Below are 20037 nucleotides of genomic sequence, written 5' to 3'. Positions count from 1 at the left end.
CAGAACTAGCTAGATTTGGAAAGGTTTTTTGTTGCTAAAGTTAACATTCAAGCCATTTAAGAATAAAAATGCTTACATGACATGTCATTTGTTAAACATTAAGCTGTGTTCGGCTCTTTTCTGCTGTAACAAATGTAAATTTCCCCTCTGTGGGACGAATAAAGGTATTCTGATTCTGATTACATTTAACCTGTTGTGGAAACATTTCTTGATGAAATTGATATGAAACAAATGCCATAAATATTGCTGTGACACATGGTGTCACATCGGGACTTTAACCCTAAACATTCACAGTAAACTCGGAGTGACATATATGCACAATTAGAAATATGATTATGATCTGGTCAGTTAATTTAGCTGATTCAATTATATTTAGTTAACATATGCTTTATTCTTCAATTCAAAGTATTTTCAAACAAATGCAAACCAAAAAATCATCCTCGTTAATTAAGTTATAAATAAGAGTTACTTTACCATTAAAAGCCAGATATTTGACACTAGTGGGGGTTACTTGTCTGAAATTTGTCTATTTAGTCTAAATGACGTTCCCATTAATTTCCCCAAAAGTAGAAATGGGTCCGGGTTCTTATGGGTTAAACGTATAGGCTTAAAGGCATAATAGAACTACCGTATTATATGTATTCAACTTGTGCCCCGCTGGACTTACTTTTCTGTGGTTGACCGTTACTGTGACATATCAGTAGAGCTACGGAAGATAGTTTGTGTGTTTAATTCCCATGCATCAAGGTTATTTTCATGTATGTAATTGTTTTTCCTGCACAGTGTAGAGTCTTGTTGTGATGAGAGGGATACAGGTATTTCATTAAAAAAAAACGTGCTCCCTGGAGGTTAGCTACAGAATTGATATCACAATTTAATCGGAGCTGATCACAAGTTGTCATAGATGATCCAGTCATCTCGATGAGCATTCGGGCTGTGAATAAACAACTTGTGTTTTACTTTTAGGCTGTCTGAAGGTATGGACAGCTATCAAAGCTACTATACATCACATTAAGAACGATGAACAAATGAAAGTCGGACACAAATATATAAATTAAATGATTTATTGAAGTTTGCAATGTTTTGAACAGGCATCCACACAGGCACCTACTTTGTAATGTTTGATACCTCCCTGTAAGCGTCACGATATCGGACTCTCACCCACACCCTCACATACGAGTACTGAATGTGCATCAAAGTGATCTTAGGAAGGCAGATGTAGCAAAAGATGAACGTAAACGACAAACGAGGCGATCGACATGTTTCTTTCCTGGTAAGTCAACAATGGGTCCTCAATGTACACACCCCGGATTCCTATGACGAAAATAATAGAATGTCGCCAGTTGTCATGACTCAACCTATACTGCAACACCGGCTTTTTACAGCGCCACGGCTTCCACAGATGACATTTTTTTATGGATTTTTTGTCAAAGCACTTTAGATATTCATTGCTATCGGGATGTTAAGAGCATTCCATGGAATATAACAAAAAGTGTATCTCCAGCCGATTTTCTCAAACTTACCTACCCCACCTTTAATGTCAGCAAAACATTACAATTATTATTTACAATGGACTACACTTAGCTAACAGACTAATTTCCACCACTCATGGACCACACCCACCTTTTCTTTTGAAAAACTGGTTGACATACTGTCTGTCACCCTTTAGTCCATCTCTCTTGTCTTTCTCTCCTTTCTTTTCTTTCTTGAAAGCCTGACTTTGTTAGTCGTTGAGACATCTACACACGGAAGTACTAGCATCCCTCCTCACATGCTCTCACTCTGCTAGAAAGGGCCGGTGCCGCACAGCCTTTGGAGGCAGGACCAAACCATTACAAGTAAATAGAGGGGGTGTTCGATGCTTTGGATAATTAACCTTTGGAAGAAAATAAGTTAAATGAATCGTAAGTTTAGTGAGTACATTATCAATATGGTGTTATATTAATGTTAATTAATGATGATTGATGAAAGGTTACTTAAACATTTTTTTCTTAATGTTCTAAACGTTTTCAGGGCCCCTGTCAGTGACGGGCCCTTAGAATCGTCCTAACTTTTCACCCCCTTACGGCGCCCCTGTCACAAACCTCAAACAAACCTCCCGGCAACCCTTTGTTGCACTATGATGAAGTCAAGTGAAATGATGGCAAAATAAAATGTCATTGGTGGTTTTCATAAATCGTTTAAAGCTTGTGACATCCACACAGGAGACCTTAGCCAAGCAGTTTGCCGTGTATCATACAGAGTCAGACAGGGAATCTGTTTTTGATTGCATTAAAAAAAACACCCCTTTTTAGGTGTATAGTCGTATATGGTTTTGTCTGTCTTGGTCTTTAACATTTAAATACCACGTTTAAAATAAGTGGTCCCACTTTAACATGGCAGTCTTTTGGATTAAATTGGCTTTGTTCAGCGAATCCCTAAATAAATCAAACCAGGGGTCCTTGTGGTATGTATATAGTGTATGTCTGGGGGCTTTTGTTAGTAAAGGTTTCTTAAATGTCAGACAAGACATCCATTTTCTAATTTTAGGTAAATCTAGCCTTTGGCTCCCTGCAGAGAAGGATTTGGCTGTGATGATGTTATTACTGAATATCAGGTCTATCCCTCTGGAGCTGCCGTAATGCTGGTAGTGATCCCTAACGATGAGGAAGCAGCTGCAAGCGGCTCCACAGGAAGCCTAGTAGACAAAGAAATAACCGGCTTCTATTGACAAGATGAGAGAGAAATCCCTTAAACCCACCGGTTTTACTCTTGAGTGTGAACGTCGGATAGAGTAAAGCCATTGATGTAGCCATGCTTAGGGTACTGTAGTGTCTGCAATGTAAATATCATGAGAAATATTCTGAGCGTTACAAGCCTGAATATTAATCTCCATGTAGGACTTGCCATTGGAAGTGTACGTTCTAAAATGACTATTTGATTCATATTGTGTGTTGTAATTTAATGTCTCCCCATGTAGAATGTAACCAGAGTAGAATTTAGCAGTTCAGCAGCTGCTGAGAAGCACTGCTCATGGAAGCAAATTAAATAAAACCAGTCGTGCCTGATTGCTGCAATTTGTGTAAAACCTATTGCTCAATCATGGAGTAAAAATGACTCCTTCTAAACGTACGCCTTGCTCTTGAGAGGTTATCATTATTTTGATGTTAATAAACAGTAGTGACCTTAAGGTTAGAGTGCCCTACAAGCACCACTGAGGGTACCGTTCATGGCTCTTAACCCAACTACTCCCGTCAGACTGGGGTTGTGCTGGGCAGCTTCCATGCATGTGAATTGTTGTCAGTGAACGCCTCCTAAAGTAGTAGAGTAAATTAATGTTTAAAAAAACAACACCATACAGTACAATTAATATATCTTACTATAAATCACAGAGCAAAAGACACCTCTTATAACTCAATAACATGCCTGAAAAAAGTCTCAGTCATCTATTGACAGCTGTACTGTATGTACACCAATTCTTAAACTGCAAACAGAAACTGTTAATAAATAATAGAAAGTACTTTTAATAGTAAAACATTTGTCAATATGTAATAAACAAATCAAGCAAAACAAAAACCCAAATCTCTTCAAACTGTAGGTCAAACACATTTATTATCCTCCTAATTTGGGTGAAACAATCATTAAATATAATGGGAGTGAAAAATATATCAGTAAGCTTTTGTCATGTTTCACAATCAATATTTACTGACGCTCAGAATGTTCCTTTGAAATCGGCGTCACAGCGTGTTTGTTTATCAGATGCCAAAACACTGTAGAGAGGTTTATTATACAATGAGGGAGGATTTTACAACCCCTGAAAGATATCACAGTCATCATTATTTTATTAATTTATTTTTCCAAGCAACAGTTGGCCAGTAGAAACCCAGCCGTAACTGTCAAACTAAAAGGGATATACTTGCTTTTATATGATTTGCCATAACAGTTAGATGATTTATAATATTTATTCTTGTAAACGGCCCATCTTTCTCTTTTTCCTTATTCTACTTTTAATTAGTTTAAGAGTAACATAAGGCTAACATATATTCATTGACCCCACTCATCATCTCTGATGGTTAGAAGTGAAAACGACACTGGAGGACACTTGAGGGCAGAAAGGTGAGAAGAAGAATTTCAGGGGGTGTAAAGTTACAATTTGAGTTATTTCAGACTGTTTGGTTATATCGCAGGAGAGATTCATTGTGGTTTCTCTGTGGTTTGTTCCAGGAAGGAAAGACATCCAGCAGTACCCACATCAGTGTGATTTTTCTATTTCTAATATTAACGTTCCTCTGGCAGCATGTGGGTTTTATGGACATAAATGTGTTCTTGCTTAAAACTATCTTCTTTTATTTGTCTTATGAACGCTGCCAAAATGATGATTAGAAACTGCCCAACACGGCTAGTAACGACATAAAATCAAGAAATAAAAGACATTAAGCATGCTTGGCATTAAAGATGGTACTTGGTGCTAAAAATGGGAGGTGTGTGGTGCAGTGGGTTGTGCGTTGGTGTTGGGGGAGCACAGGTTCCCTGGGCAAGACACTTCACCCCAAATTGCTCCTGTGGTGATTGTCCACAGTATTGAGTATATGAGTCGCTTTGGATAAAACTGTTTAACAAGTAACATGTAATGTAATGTAAAAATTAAAGTTAAGAACATAAAAAAACAATTTAATGTCTATTTTGTAGGCTCAATGGAGGTTTTATGTGCTCTCTATCCACTTCCAGTTATGAGACAACAACCCTGCCATTCAACATGGTCTCTTCTCTCTTGGTCACTCAGCTGATCAGTGTAATGTGTTTGATAAACCCAGGGATGAAGACATATCTCTGGCAGGGTCACTGATCCTGCAGCTTGCTAAACATTGAACTTGTGCAGCTCAGTGTCCTTCAGCTTTGCTCAGAAGTGAATCATTAGATTGATAAAACAGCTTGTGCATTATGAGAATGATGAGCTACCTTCTTACCACACACACGTCTAGGGATTATATAATATGTATCAACCTTCTGCTGCTGTCGTCAGTGACTGCGGCTATTATGCATTCTGATTATTATCTTATCTGAAGATGAGTAATGTGACGAATTATGCCAAAGATACTTTGTTTCATTTTGATCTTAAGCATTCATCTATTCCAAAACAGTACTCCTTCCTCCTTTAACTAATAGCCTACAGTATACGTTTCGATCAAAGTTGCATGTCACAAATAAAATACAATCTACAAATTTAATTAATTTCCAGCACACATTATATTGGCGTTCACAATGAAATCCTAAAAAGGCTCTCCACTTGAGTCTGATCCCAATCTCTTTTTACAGCAGGTGTGTCGTCATCGCTTGTTTAAATGATCTGATTATGACCTTTAAACTGTGAATGTCTGTTTGTCTTTGCTTCCTCTGACCTTGTGAAACACACCCGAGTGACACGGAACAGATCAGCTGTGATTTTCAACATTTAATCATAATTTCTTGTTCAGGCGGATGAAGATGATGCTTGAGGAGGGACCCAGGCGCCTGGAGACCCGTCCAATGTATGCATGTTGCCAAAAGCATGGGACACATGCAGAGTCGGCCAGTGAAATCAGGTCTGAGCTCAAAGGGTATGCAGTTGTGTCTTAAAGGACCAATCTGTGTTTTTTTTACCATATCATTAACAGGTAGGGCTTATATTTGCATGTATATTTGACATTTGGCAGGGCTGAGGTTCTACCTTCAGAAATCAGTTTAAAGACAAGTAACACACCTCTTGATATGTGTATAGTTTTAAGATTGTGCTGCCAAATGACATGCCACAAGGTTTATATTCAAAAAGGGCCATTGGGATTATTTGTCTCTTTGCTGATTAGATTTAACAATCATCTGATTGACATTCATCAACATCAAATCGAGCAATATAATCAGGGCTCTTTTTTTAGCCGTAATTGTGCAGCCCTTCAGGCTTGACAAAAGCTCTGCATGTACTCAAGTGCTCCAAATAGACAGTTGGGAACCTTATGGCATCAGAAGGTCACAATGAGTTCATCATCCATCCTCCAGAACAAACAATAGCTTGAGATCAGAGAGCCAAAGTTGCATCACAGGTCACAGATGTCCTGTCAGCTGCAGCGGAGCAGGATGTCAGCGGTAAATGTATCAAATGTTCATTCAGAGTCTGAGTTTATCAGGGCTGCAGTCCATCACGGTTATGGCTTGTGTCGTAAAAAAAATGCAAATTTGCTGCCAGACTTTAAGACCAAGGTGTCCCCTACTCCTCAAGGCCTATCCGCTCTTACAGATGTTCTAAATCTCACAATATATTTATATTTTGTAATGATTGTGTGTTAAAGTTAATGAGTTTTTGATTTGCTTCTTGCAGTACGAGTCACTGCCAATCCAACAATTGAATAATTCAATTGCTGAGTGAGTCCTATGAAGGTACAAAGGGCTGCTGTGTCATTTTTCATACATGCTTTCTGTAAAGAAGTTCACTAGTATGACCTGAAACTCTCAATTGATTAAAATTGAGAACCCTGATCTGTTCCTAAAAACGTTTCAAGTTCTGAAAAATAAATCTGAAAAAGAAGAATAGATGTCCATTTATGCTTCGATTCTTCCACAGTCTGTAATTGAGCTATTAAACCTGAGGATGGCACATTGATTTTTTTCTTCCCCTCTATTGTGCCGTTCTGCATTTTTGTGAGTGTCTATATGTAAACCATGCCTTGTTGATCAATGTGGCATTTGAGGACAGACAGACAGATGGACTGCCTGGAATTCACCAGGATATTCCTCAGGTCATTTTATTTAGAAAGGCAGCACTGTGTGCCTGGGAAGCTGCTGGGGGCCAAACACACACCCATGAGGAACACCGGGTCAGGGACTTACACTCCTATGAACACTTAAGTCTCACACAATTAAAGGGAGAGCTCCATGAACTGGATGTGACCTGTGTGGAAACGGAGGGTTGACCGACACAAAGACGGGCTGTTAACCGCAAACACAAATCTCTGGCATCCCACCAATAGAGCTTTGATCCCGCAGTGACTGCAGGCTTTCAGAAAATATGGAAAAAACTGACCCCTGGTTCTTCTAAATCCTGTTTTTAGGTACTGCAGCTCACGTAGTAACACATCCAATCACTGAAGAATTTGTAAAACATGTTTCTAACACAACTGAATCTCAATGAGCCCTCATCAAATATGATTTTTTTTACTGGACCACTGCGGTAGATGAATATTATTCAATGCTCCTAACACAGATAAAACTAAAGGCAGCCTTGGTTGCCTTTGCAAAAATACGTAATTTGCCTCGATGCCAGGAGTGTCATTTTACTCTGAATTATCAGAGAGGGTGGCAGAACACTGGAGTTAGCTCCCTACAGTAAAATATCTCTTACTGTGGGAGCTGACTTTCTTTGGCAGGCTATTCATGCTTGTTGATGTTGAGTCATACTTCGGGAAGAGTGGAGGAGCATGAGTGGGTTTTCCGTTGTTTTGTAGGTTGACTTCTGAATGCTTGAGATCTGAAGGTGCACTCTGCAGGGCTGTGACAACATACTGAGTATCATCGACAAAAAAATTGGTGGATTATAATCTGTTATGAAAGTTGACCTTGAAAATTCTTTTCATTTTTGTTTGTAGGAGAATCACCAATTAGTTTGAAAGTACTTTATGATCTGCACAACATACCGCTCCCACTCCCACTCCCCTGCATTAGTAAAAGAAAAGCATTCAACTTGAATATCAATTTGATAAATGATTTGATCAACAGTTTTTAATGAAACATGTTCAAATGCAGCTGGATTATTATTGAAGACTATGCCCAATTTCAGTCCCCATGTTTGTAAGATTTGTCTTGAACCACCATCAGAATATTTGATACGTGACATGGACTTGTTTTGAATGACTTGTCTCTAATTATTTTACATATCATTTGACACTTGACTTGGAATTTTCTCAAGTTACTTGTGACTTTTTTTGATATTTGATAAAAAAACGATCTTTTATTCCACAGTGGTTTCTATAAAGTTTCTTTCCTGGTCTTTTGACAGAAAAGTATTCTTACCACTACCTTTCTCTCCTATATTTTAATTGGCGACAGTATGAAGTGAAGAGCATAAGATTTAGTTAGTTAAGAGAAGGAAGATGCAAATTGGAGTGTGTCTGGGCAGCTCTCATGGTCGTCATGCAGAAGGCATGTGCTGTCGTTGTTCCTCTCTGAGTCCGAGCAGCTGCAGCCATCTGCTAGTAAATGGCTGAGGGTGGCTCAAGATACAGATGTGATGCCTCATTATCCGCTGAATGAGATGAATGATGAATCCTGGCACCGGCTGTCCCTGACAAACCCAGTCATGATTGCCCCCCCTTTGTTCCAGCCCCATGTGTCTTATTTACTGAATCTTTTTCTGCCAGCGACATTAGCATTTCTAGGGTTGCACCAACATTGTTTCAAGTTTCTAAACTGGGCTGGTCAGAGGCATAAAGAGATTTCCTGGCTTTCAAAGAGGAAGGGTCGATTAAAAATGCATGCGGGTGCTTTTTGTCATTACGGAGCCATCAGTGGTTGCAGGTTGACAATACAATTTCACATCATGGAAATGAATTAGGCTGAGCTCATTCATTATGGATGCCCATCGGTTTCTTGTTCAGGATGGCCTTTGTGTCATTTCTAAATAGATGAAAGCCAGGTAGGGTCGCAGATAACCCTGTAGTGTATTTCAGGATGAAAAACATTGGTTCTGCTGTCTGGAAGAAACCTTTCTGTGCGAGTCAGCGTATTTCTGGGTCCCGCATTAGCACTGACGTTTACAAGGGAAAATTAGGACACTTATTCTGCATCAGTATTAATGAGCTGCTTCCTTTTTTGACTTCAAATCATTATTTATGTATAATTAACTCCATTTTTTTTAAAGACTTAAAACCGGCGTGTTTTTTTGAACCCAAATGGCAATGGTTTAGTTACGTGTAGCCTACTTTCTAATAAGTATGCTCCAGTTAGGTAACAGGGATTTTGTCCCCTGCCCCTCCAGCTTTGATAATCTTCCACTTTCTTCTCCGCTTGACAAACACAACATGACAGCATTCACTTGTGAATTTAACTGTGACGCTGAGTGACAGCAGCGTTGCATCAGGGGAGACCACAGGTTGTTTTCCTACAGGTAACATTGATTGTAACCACAAGCTCTGTTTTCCTCCTAGAAATCAATATATACGGAATTTTCCAAGTTTTTCTATTTGTATTTAAGTTGTGGTCTGATTTGTTTTTGTATTCTCTCAAGTTTTCCCTCTACCAGTCTCAGAGCTCTCACCTGATTAACACCCATGGATCTCATATTTGTTTTTGCAATGATTTTATTAAATGTAACTTCCTTTTTGAACGTCTCCACACACTCCAGGCTTCATTTTATTCAACAGCATGTCCTCTTGTAAAGGCAGGGTGATTGAGTCAAAGTGATGCCCCTGTTTGATTCTCATGCTGCTCCACCGTGGCTGCTAGAAGCTCAAGGCTCAGCGGATCCTTCCTTGTTTGTGTCTGTGAAAGCTGAAGCCATTTCTGTCACCTCGCCCACTCTTCCACTGCCTATTTACATGATGAGCTGAGCTCTTGTGTATTTATTTACACTGTCATATATACAGTACTGATGAGTCTGTTTGTGACACTGTTGCTCCAAACTGTGACTCTTTTTAATTTGATTTATATAACACAATAATGAGTGCCTGAGAAGACATATTTACGTCTGTCGATGCTCAGTTATAGGCATTACATATTTGCTGATTACCTTGAAAGACATTTTTCTAATTTAAAAAGATCTAAATCTGCAAATAAAGATAATTTTCATCTCTTGATGAATTTGTAATTAGTGAATCATCATTATGTCTGGTTAAAGGGAAAAATGCACGTAATATAATTTAGTTTTGCTTAAAATAAAACAAAGAAAAAAAGATTTGGCTAACAGATGAATGGTCTACTGGGTATTATCAAATAATAATGTGTTGAAATACATTTTGATTTGTCATATTCTGTGCTTCTTTTAACGCTTTTTGAGTTCTTACTTAACTTTCATTGCCATTATTTATTTGCATTTCTCCCAGATTTTTGTATTTATTTTTGAAATATAGCCTTTATCATCAATACCTGAATATGTATTTTGCATTTTGTTGTTGCAAACTCCTCCACCCTTTACACATCACTTTTAATATTAGAATACATTTATGTTTCCAGCCGAAAGCGTTTGAAGCATAAATCTGGTGCCCTCCTTTTGCCCTTTCCTGTACTAGAGTGCCAAGCATCCGAAGAAATAACATCTACTGTCTTTTTCTGAACTAGATTGAGTCGTGTTCTAACAACTGAGTAAAATGCTCCTATTTTCTTTTTTCCAGGTGGTGCTCGTCTTTGCTCTCAGCATTGGGGCCCTTGTTATATACTTCATTGATTCTTCTGAGTGAGTATTTTCTCCCTTTAATCATTGTGCTTAATTATGCTGCTACTTTAGCTTATAGGACACAATTGACCCTGTTTAACCTGCTCCACCGCCGAATATTTGAGAAATCAAGAAACTGGGAAGTGGTCTTGAGTCATTAAGTCTTCCAGTCCTTAAGTATTAAACAAAAAGGCCGTCGACTTTGAGGCGAGGGAACAGGAAGTGCAAAAATGCTAACACATTTTCAGGATGTAGTATTCATTCCCAAAGCTCTCTGTTACGGTCTTCTGAAATCCCGCTATTAAATTGATGATGCTTCAGTTAGAATGATTAGATTGGTTTAAGGTGAAATTGTATGAGTTTCAGACATTTATGATTTAGAATACCCTCAGAGGGCCGAGTCATTAACTGTTTGCTCCACTCTCATAAATCCTCATATAGTGCATATACTGTAGCTCCTCCCTAATTATACTGAGTGCTTTGTGCTCTGTATATGGTATTTCAGAGCATGTTCTTGCTGGCTGTTTTTATCCAATCCCCTTCCAGGTTAACTGCTCTGAGCTTACTGAAGGTCTCTGCTGACAAACAGCCAGAGCTCACTGATGAAATTTGCTTAATCTCTGTACAAAAGGATCAGACTATCAAACAGGCAGGAAAGACCCAAGTTCCTGTTCAAAACCAATCACCGTCGCTCATCGAACTGGAGGAAGTGGAGGACCCCATTAGTGTACTGTAACTGCAGCCTGCTGGTGTTTGAACAGGAAGTGTCATTAACAAGTAGAGCTAAATACACAGGATAAAATCTGTTATCAAGCCAAAGGGAGTCACCGCTGGGAGTAATGTTAAGAGTAAAAGGCTGTAAACTTTGTAAAATGGCTCATGTCCTGGCGGCATGTTGTTGTTATTTCATAAGACTGCTTACAGCTAAGGGCTTGGCTTCTCTGATTTGGCTTTTGAGCATGCTCTCATTTCATTAACTGGACCAAGTAGAGTTGCATCCTCACCAAAGCCATCTGTGGCCTCCTCTTCTCACCAGGCTTGTAGCAGCTTCCGATACCCTTTTCACCTGATGAAGGGTGACCTACGACCTCTGTCTTTAACCTCTCACGCATAAGTAAGGGCTTTGTTAAATACACAATGAGGTATGATGCAGCAGCACCTGTTCGATTACTTATATTCATATTCATACACCAGGCTCTTTGTCTCAGTTCAATTCAGTCTCGTCCAGGGCTTTCTATTATTCTGATCAACCTGTCAACCCAACAAGCCGTGAACTTAAAGAAAGAGCTGCCAGTTAGCTGCTTTCTCCCATGCTTGTAAGTGGCAGCACCCTGTAACAGATACAGCCTTTCCTGTAGTTAGTCCTGCGGGCTGCTGTGGGCGTCGTATGATGGGCGGGACAACCTGGCTGCAAGTGACACAGAGAGACGTCAACAAAGCAAGACCCTCTAAGTTTCAGTACAGTTAGAGCTACAGGCAGCACAGAGAGAATGAAGCTGTAACTGTGTCTAACTTTTCAACCTGTGCTTCCACGTAGTCTCGTTTGATTTGTAGGACACACTGTCCTTTGTTGTTTCATCAATGTTAAAGCAGAGCTGGGTGTCAAACTCAGCAGTGATACTGAGCAATCTGAGTGTTTAAAAGTGGTGTTGAAATCTTAGTCAGACTCTTCTTAAGGATATATTTTCTTGCTTCATTTTCATTCATTGACTTCTTTATCCACTGGCGGGCAACAAAACAAAAACGCATTAAGCTTACAAACCTACAGCCTGGCAATTTGTATTTATATCTTGTAGTTCTCTTATAACAGATGTATTGTCATCAAACATGTTATTATTCATCGTAGGGCCGGGGTTTATTATGCCTCATGGAGAAAAAGAGAATTACAGTTAAACATATTTAAAACAAAACCTGGTCCGGGTGATCTTTCACTTTCAGTGGATTCAGCTTTTCTTGACCATCAAGGTTGTAAATCACGTGCGGTGCCATCAGCCAACATGAAGGTCTCCTCGTCCGGTTTGATCTGAGTCTTTATTGAATGAAGAAGAGAGGGACTTTGAGCAGGGAGGGTCTCTGATCCATAACAGGCTTAGTTTTTTTCCAAACCAGGTCTACTGGAACTCAATTATTTAGCAGTCAGGTTGGCCTACTATATGGTCTGTCACCCTGCTATGGCAGAGATTTGGCGGGCTGACTTGTCATTACAGTGAATGAGGGCAGAACCATCCAACCTATAGGGACCTGGAGGTGCTTTAAAGAAGACCGGTTATTTTCCAGAGTAATTATCCATGCACAAGACAATTAAAATTAAGAGGCAAGATTTAATAATATAATTAATACTTTTTCAACTGAAGCGTTAATTAAATTATATATGCGAGAAAATCCTGATACACACAATTACAATGTCTAAAATACTAATAACAACAAGCACATACAAAAAAAAACAGAGTAAATCTTTTTAAGAAGACGATTTTGTCTTACATCACAATAAAAAAAAAAACAGTGTACTGTATAGCTGAATATATTTCAATATTATTATTTGTTTATTATCTATATCAGTATAAAAAATGTTAGCCATATAACCTAACCCTGAATTGATTGTAACAGTTAAGTCAAATGTTCCTCCTGGGTTTAATAAATGTTGGAAAAATCATAGCAAGCTTCCTAAAGAGATGTTAAGATGCTACTGGAAGAGGTATAGTTGCCTAATATTTATTAGAGTACAGTAAAAACATTGAGTTTTCTCTACATCATCAGTTACATGATGTGCATCGTGTTGATGTGGATTGTTTTGCTTTTAAGATACAATGACAAAGATCTTAAATTGTCTTGTGTTGGCTAAATACAAAGGATTTTTATAAATACTTCCCGGAATAGCCTCCGGACGAGATGAGAGGATGGTTTGAGTCTCCCTCATCACATCACTGACCTGAATGTCAGTACAGTGCATCAGATCGGTTCAGAATAATCCCAGAGTTTTTTTTTATGTTACCTCATTCCAACTCTAACACGACAGAGTTTTATCAAACTGAATTTATTAGATTATTTTACATAACAAAAGCTATTTGCTTTAATCCGAACCGTATTAAACAGCACTGGGTGGATGTTGAGTAATGTGGTGTGTGTTAGTGGAGCTGGTGAGTGAGAGTTTACAGATTTGCAGAAGTATGAAATAAACTGAATTTATGAGACGGATCTGATTTCAAACCTTCATTTGAATAAATAATAAAAACGTTACGTTACGTAAGTTACCAAACAAGTTTAACAAAGCAATATATATATATGTGTTGCCCATCATTAGGGGTTGGATATGTCCATGAATATTAAAGACTTAACCAAAGAGTCACTTTCCCCTCTCAGATTAATTTGTATAATTATTTAGAGGACTGATGACTTGATATCCTATAATTCACACATATAAATACGAAAAAATCACAATGTATTCCTGATTTACTGTATGTTTTTTATGCTTTCCTATGCTGTTAATCATTATTTACCAAATAACCTAAAAACAAGAGTAGATTTTCACAATTCAGAAGACGGCACAATTTAATGTTCTGATTTGATAAACAACTGAAACATTTAATCAACTAGCAGAATTGATTCACATTCATTTACTGGCCACTAATTGATCAACTCACGATAAACCAGTCCATCGTAAAAGTCTTCATTCTAACTCAACTATTCATATAAATGATTAATAATTCAATATTAATCAAATATATGTTCCCCTTAACTGTCTCCCCTTGTTTTTTGCATTTAGTTGTAAATAATATTTTGGAAAAAAACTATTTTATCTTCCAGGTCATCATTTGTATCCACCTACTAACCTTTTACAGTCACATTTACTTGGTTAATTATTTCTCTTTATTTGAATTCTTTGTGCCAGATACAAGCTTTCTGAGGGTGAGACTTCACTGCATTGCTAGCATTTGCTATGGCTGCTTGATTCATAAAAGAAGACATGAACCCTGCATGCATTTAACCCTTAAACTACTGCTTTTGCTCTGCATATCCATCATGTTTGATTTCATTTCTTCTTTAAATGTTATCTAAGAGATCGAACAATGGCATCATTTTCATTGTGATATAGCACCTGGAATATGACAGATTCTGTTGCAGTTATTTAAGGGTTAATCAGGCGTCCCTACAAGATTTTGCTTGAGTGACAATAAATGCATGTTCTTTCTCTGCAGAAAAAACATTGGAAAAATACCAACTATTGCACTTTTTTCAATAATTCAGTTCCTCTTCTTTGGAAAAGAGCAAGTGAAGAATGCATCTTTTATGCTTTATTTTTGAATAAATATATGGATTTTATCACCCCTTTCCTCACGTCTCCACCACTATGTGTAAAATATGAATATACATTGTGTTTCTCTCTCTGTGTTTTAGTCCTATCGAGTCGTGTCAGAACTTCTACAAAGACTTCACGCTGCAGATCGACATGGCGTTCAACGTGTTCTTCTTGCTGTACTTCGGCCTCCGGGTAAATAAATCTAAAGTTGCGAACATTCAAAATTGTTCCCATCTTTATTTACTCTTGTCAGTGTATTGTGTGAATCTTACCTGTAACCCTCTATCTCCCTCAGTTCATTGCTGCCAACGACAAGCTGTGGTTCTGGTTGGAGGTGAACTCGGTGGTGGACTTCTTCACAGTTCCTCCGGTGTTTGTGTCGGTGTATCTGAACAGGAGCTGGCTGGGTAAGGATGCTGATAAACAGGCATACAGTGGATCTCTGGGCTTTTTATTTCCAGGGAGGCTGTGCTGCCTCCTGGTGGATACAACGGGTCTAACAGCTGCCAGTGAACGCACCAGATAATCTCAGCACACCACTAAAGCTGCAAAAAGAGAACCACCAAGTATTTCACGGCACAGCTGCAATATCAGCCACATAAGTTTGATAATTCTGTCACAGATGTAACTTTTTTTGGACGTTGCATGACACAGTCCAAACAATCCTCAATATTACTATAAATGAAAAAATGTTTCTCCAGCATGTAAACTATAAAGCATGGCGATTAAGAAGCATTATTTGCTTTACTCGTCAAACTAATGCTTGAACGCATGACAACACTATCAAATATGATATGACTGTCATCTGGTGTGCCCTTTTAATGTTCACTTATGCAAGTTGATTTAAATGGAGATGTAATCCCTTCCATGTCTTTGGTCATGTGTTGTAGGCAGTGGCCTTTGTTCCACAGGTTTTGTTCACATGCCCTTCACCTCTCCAGCACACCTGCACTAACACTCGGATGAATTCAAGCTATGATTGATTGAAATACCCCAATGGATAAAAATGGTAATAGGCTTTGTAGAGGGCTTAAATAGAAGCGAATCTCCTAAATGTGTGAAACTCATCACTCAGAAAGGTCTGTGAGGAATTACAGGATTAAGGGGGAGCTTTTTTTTGCTGCATTACAGGTTTTTATAGCTGCGTTTTCTTCTCCTGTCAGCCGAGGTACAAGCCTGCCGTGTTGCTAACACCAGCAATGAACACCCTCTGCTTTAGAGTCAATAGGACAGCTTGATAGGTACAGTTGCATAACGTGTCGGAGTGTTTCCCCTAGGCTGATGTACTGTGATTTATGGTGTGAAAACAATCAAAGTAGAACTAGCTAGTGCTGGTACCTGGTGCCATCTAGTGGACATAGGAGAGTATAACAGTATTGTCTTGATTTTGGCAGCAGTGAAGATCGGCCATGTCATTGTCGGTTGAATTACAATGATAGTTACTATACATTGTTCCTGGCCGTTATATTGCTTTCTGTAGCAAAAGGTGCTTACTTTCAAGTTAATGGATACTTGATGTTTTTATTTTTTATTGATTTAATCTCCTCATCGCTGCATTCAGTTTTGTCATTAGGTCAATCTCTGTGTTTTCCTATGGACAATGTACATGCAACATTTTAACATGTGTGCTTTTTTGTTCCGATTTCTTTTTTTTTAATATAATTCTCATGCATATTGGCTCTGGGATCCATGCAGCCTGCACAGTTCTCTTATTTTCACTTCATGCAGACTGCACAAAACAACATGCACCACTTACCCAATACTTTCTTTTGTATTGTGTCCAAAACAGTATTATATTTTATTGATTCGAACACATTTTTGTTATTGAAGTTAGGATGAAGCAGAAAGAATAAACGGACATTTCCGGTTGTTTTTAGAACAGGAAAAAAATTATTGTCGGAAATAATCTCGGTCAATAGTCAGGGAGCGGTAGGTCGTGCAGGATTAGTGATTTATTTACTGTTTAGTTGAACTGAGGTCGAACAAGTGACGAGGTCATGCCCAGCTCAGCAGCATCTGTTCGCAGCTGTCCGACTCCCTCTTCTGATCAAACTCCACATTTCACCGGGCGCTCTGCCAGTCGGCCAATCCTGCTGTCTGAACATGTCGACACACGTGTCGTATGTGCTAATATTCTCTCCTGCTAGCATGGGGTAGGGTGAGAGCAGTACGCACATTGTTGACGTTGCATAGAAGATGGCGAAACAACATGCATTTGCTTCATGCGCAATAATAATCTGAACTCGGTAGAGTTTATTCGGCCGTGCTTCAGGGGTCAAATACAAGCAGATCTCTGACTGTGAAAATAATCAAGTGCAAATATTCTGAGACAAACGATGACTCTTCCAGATAAGATATCAATCTCTTCATGCCCACTCTTTTTCTCTGAGCTGAAGTTTAAAACTCTTAAAAAGAGGCTCTTTGGGTTCAACTAACACTAAATCTCAGTTCATATTAAAGAGGGATTTTAAAAAGCATGTTATAAATAAAACAACATGAAACAGCTCAGATTAATGGAGGGCCTGAAAGATTAACATAACTGTGTGTAGTAAAAACAAAATGTCCGTTCTGCTAATCAGATTATGTTGTGAACCTTTTGGGGGTCCTGACCTCCAGGTGGGGAATCACTGCTCTAGGCTCTGCCAGCCGCTCATATTATACCTTACTTAAACACTGTATCTCTTGTATCTATAATTAGTACGAAGTAGCATACATGTTTCCCTAAACTGTAGGACCTGGTTCCTCATTTATAAAGGGAAATATGCTAAAAAAAAATGGCATATGCCAGTTTCTACGCAATGTTTGCGATTTATAAAATACTAACATAACGGGAAAACGTGCGGTCCTCAACGCAAACTCTAACCCATGCGTACGCACTAAGCACAAACACGGGAGAGACGAGAAACTGCGACACCGTTGGCAGAAGGAAGAATGGAGAGAAATATGTGGAAATAATACCATAAATAAAATGTTACCTCTCATTTATCATATATGAAGAATTCATTTTCAAACATTGATTCAAGCCAATCTTAAAAAGATTAAACAAACGCTTGTTTGAGACTCCTCAGTGCACACAAAATCATAACTTGGAAAAATAAATAAATACGGAAATGTTAGGCCCATTTAAAACCATCTCGAATATGTTACTGTTATGAAATGTTTTCTCATAAATGATGCGGTAAGCAGGAAAGAATTACGTCTAAACTGACGCCGTGTTGCACTTCTATAGGTTGTGATATAGATACGAGCATGGTTTTGTATAGCCTACTATCATGTTTAATCATGTTTTATGTTGTTCGCCGCCTACTTGATAAGTAAGTCGTAAAACACAGGAGGTATGGAAACTAAGAACACCATATGTGGTAAATTGTACAGCTAATATAACACAACACATTAGTTGTATTTCCTTTTAACTGGTGGATTATGGATATAGAGTTGCTGATCGACAGCTGGAACATAAACCACCAAATACAAAACAATCATTCAGATCCAGTCGTCATGACTCCACTCCGGAGGGATTCCCCGATAATTTCTTAGTTTCTCATCAAGGGGGTGTCTCCTGTCCCCGGTACAAACACACGTTGCCTGAGGAAGGTTAGACTATGTGTATTATTTTTGCCATTAACCATTTTCGGACCACTTATTTATTTATCGCAAAACCTTTGCGAGATCTCGCAATACTTTAGCGATATCTTGCAAAAGATTTTTTGTTTTTTTGTTTTTAAATAAAAAAAATGTTCTTCTCCATGTCCCCTAGGGGGCTTCGTACCATGCTGCTACTCTGGTTCAAACTGCATCCACCAAACAATATGATTTATCTCGACCTCCCCAAAATAGCCAAAATCTGATACGGTGTGAGATGTCTTTTTTAGCTGTTCTGCCATCATTTCCTGCGATCTTCTCCATGCAGTCAGTCAGAATGAATGAATGGGCGTTTCTTTGACTATTTATAGGCAAATATGGGCTTTACGTGAAGCCCGCAAAAGCTGCACCGCATTTCGAGTCGATTGTGATTTATAAAGGGAAACCGGCGTAGGAAGTACCGTATGCACTTTCCTCGTCGGTACGCAATGTTTGGTGAATCGGAAAATGTCTGTACCTATTTTTTTTTATTTCTACTACGTAAGCAACCTTCTCACGTGAATCCTACAGACGGCGTTATAAATGAGGCCCCTGGGAACTAAAGAGTTAACATCTGAGACAGTTTACTTTATGAAAAACTGCATATGAATCAAAAAATGTTACCCCTTTCTAATTACTAGTTTAATTAAGGGCATTTGTGTTTGTACATCAGTGAGACATACTCGATCTTAAAAAATTGGTTACACATTTCGGATGAAATGGACTTTGAGGATATAGATTTACATCAGCTGTTGTGTTTCCTCTCTTTGCTGTGACATTTTTCATGCTGCGCATTTAGATGTAAAATTGACTACAATAGTGGTTATTACATCATCTGTGATTAATTTAGGGATTATTGAAGAAGCACTAAATCCATAGAAAAACACAAAGATTGCCAAAGCTTGTCATTTTTCCATAAACAGCTTTGGTGGTCGTTCCCATCGACTTGTTTCCTGCTATACAGGCGAGACATGCTGTTCTTGTCCAAGATTAGAGAATGACATTTGGTTTGTCGGGAGCAGTGGCGGGGTTATAGGAAGTGTGGAGCGAGCTGTTGGACCGACACGCTGTCTGGCCTCTTCCTTTCCCTGGATGAATCCTAAAGGAGCTTACACTCTAATATCCTGATGGGAAAAGGGTTTGCTTTAAGCTCGCTGAACACGCCTGATCACAGCTCGGATGCTATAGGTATGAGGCAAAACAAATATAAAGGCTTCTTCATAAACACTCCTTTGACGCAGACCTGTTGGATGGACACGTCATGAAAGCTCCTGTATCTTTTCACTTTTTTTGGAGGAGGATCATATAATTATTTTTCATGAAAGCTGGCAACGTGAATGCAGAATAGCAAAGATGTGGATGTGAAGCAGATTTTGGACTCTTTTTTGTATTGTCTACCCATAGTAACTTGCAGACATGATTCCTACAAAGATGTTAACGTACAGGGGGCCCGATGGAGGCACACACTCTCAGACGGTTTCTCGCACAAGAAGGCGAAAGAAATCGACCGGGGAGCTCTTCCAGAAGGGCTACAGGGTCAGGACAACCCACGGGCAGGTCAGCGTGAAAGAGGACGAGGGCGGCATCTGCCACAGCCTCAGTTCATGCTTCCATGTAATCTCCTACTGGGGTAAGACCTGCAGAACGTATGAATGAGGGGAATCTCCCATAAAGCTGAGGGCTGGCGAGTCCAGAGGGCTCTGGACTCCAGCTGGAGCCGGATCAGGATTTGCTCTGTATTATG

At 38.9% G+C, this 20037-nt stretch overlaps 1 protein-coding gene across 11 annotated transcripts in view; it reads left to right on the top strand.

The window, feature by feature from the left end:
- Window positions 1-20037, top strand: part of LOC307024856 (calcium-activated potassium channel subunit alpha-1a-like) — a 78454-nt gene that overhangs the window by 22421 nt on the left and 35996 nt on the right. For 10 of the 11 annotated variants that reach the window (XM_079659307.1, XM_079659301.1, XM_079659302.1 and 7 more), the window contains exons 3-5: window positions 10335-10396; window positions 14771-14864; window positions 14968-15079. In XM_079659307.1, coding sequence (XP_079515433.1) covers window positions 10335-10396; window positions 14771-14864; window positions 14968-15079 — 268 coding nt within the window. Of the gene's footprint in view, window positions 1-10334; window positions 10397-14770; window positions 14865-14967; window positions 15080-15117; window positions 19924-20037 lie in introns of those variants that run through there. The other variant, XM_079659300.1, reaches the window with a different exon arrangement.

This window comes from Notothenia rossii, assembly GCF_949606895.1.
Source record: "Notothenia rossii genome assembly, chromosome: 11".
NCBI lineage: Eukaryota > Metazoa > Chordata > Actinopteri > Perciformes > Nototheniidae > Notothenia > Notothenia rossii.
Note: the sequence above shows the minus strand (reverse complement) of the source record. Positions and strands in the feature narration are given on the sequence as shown.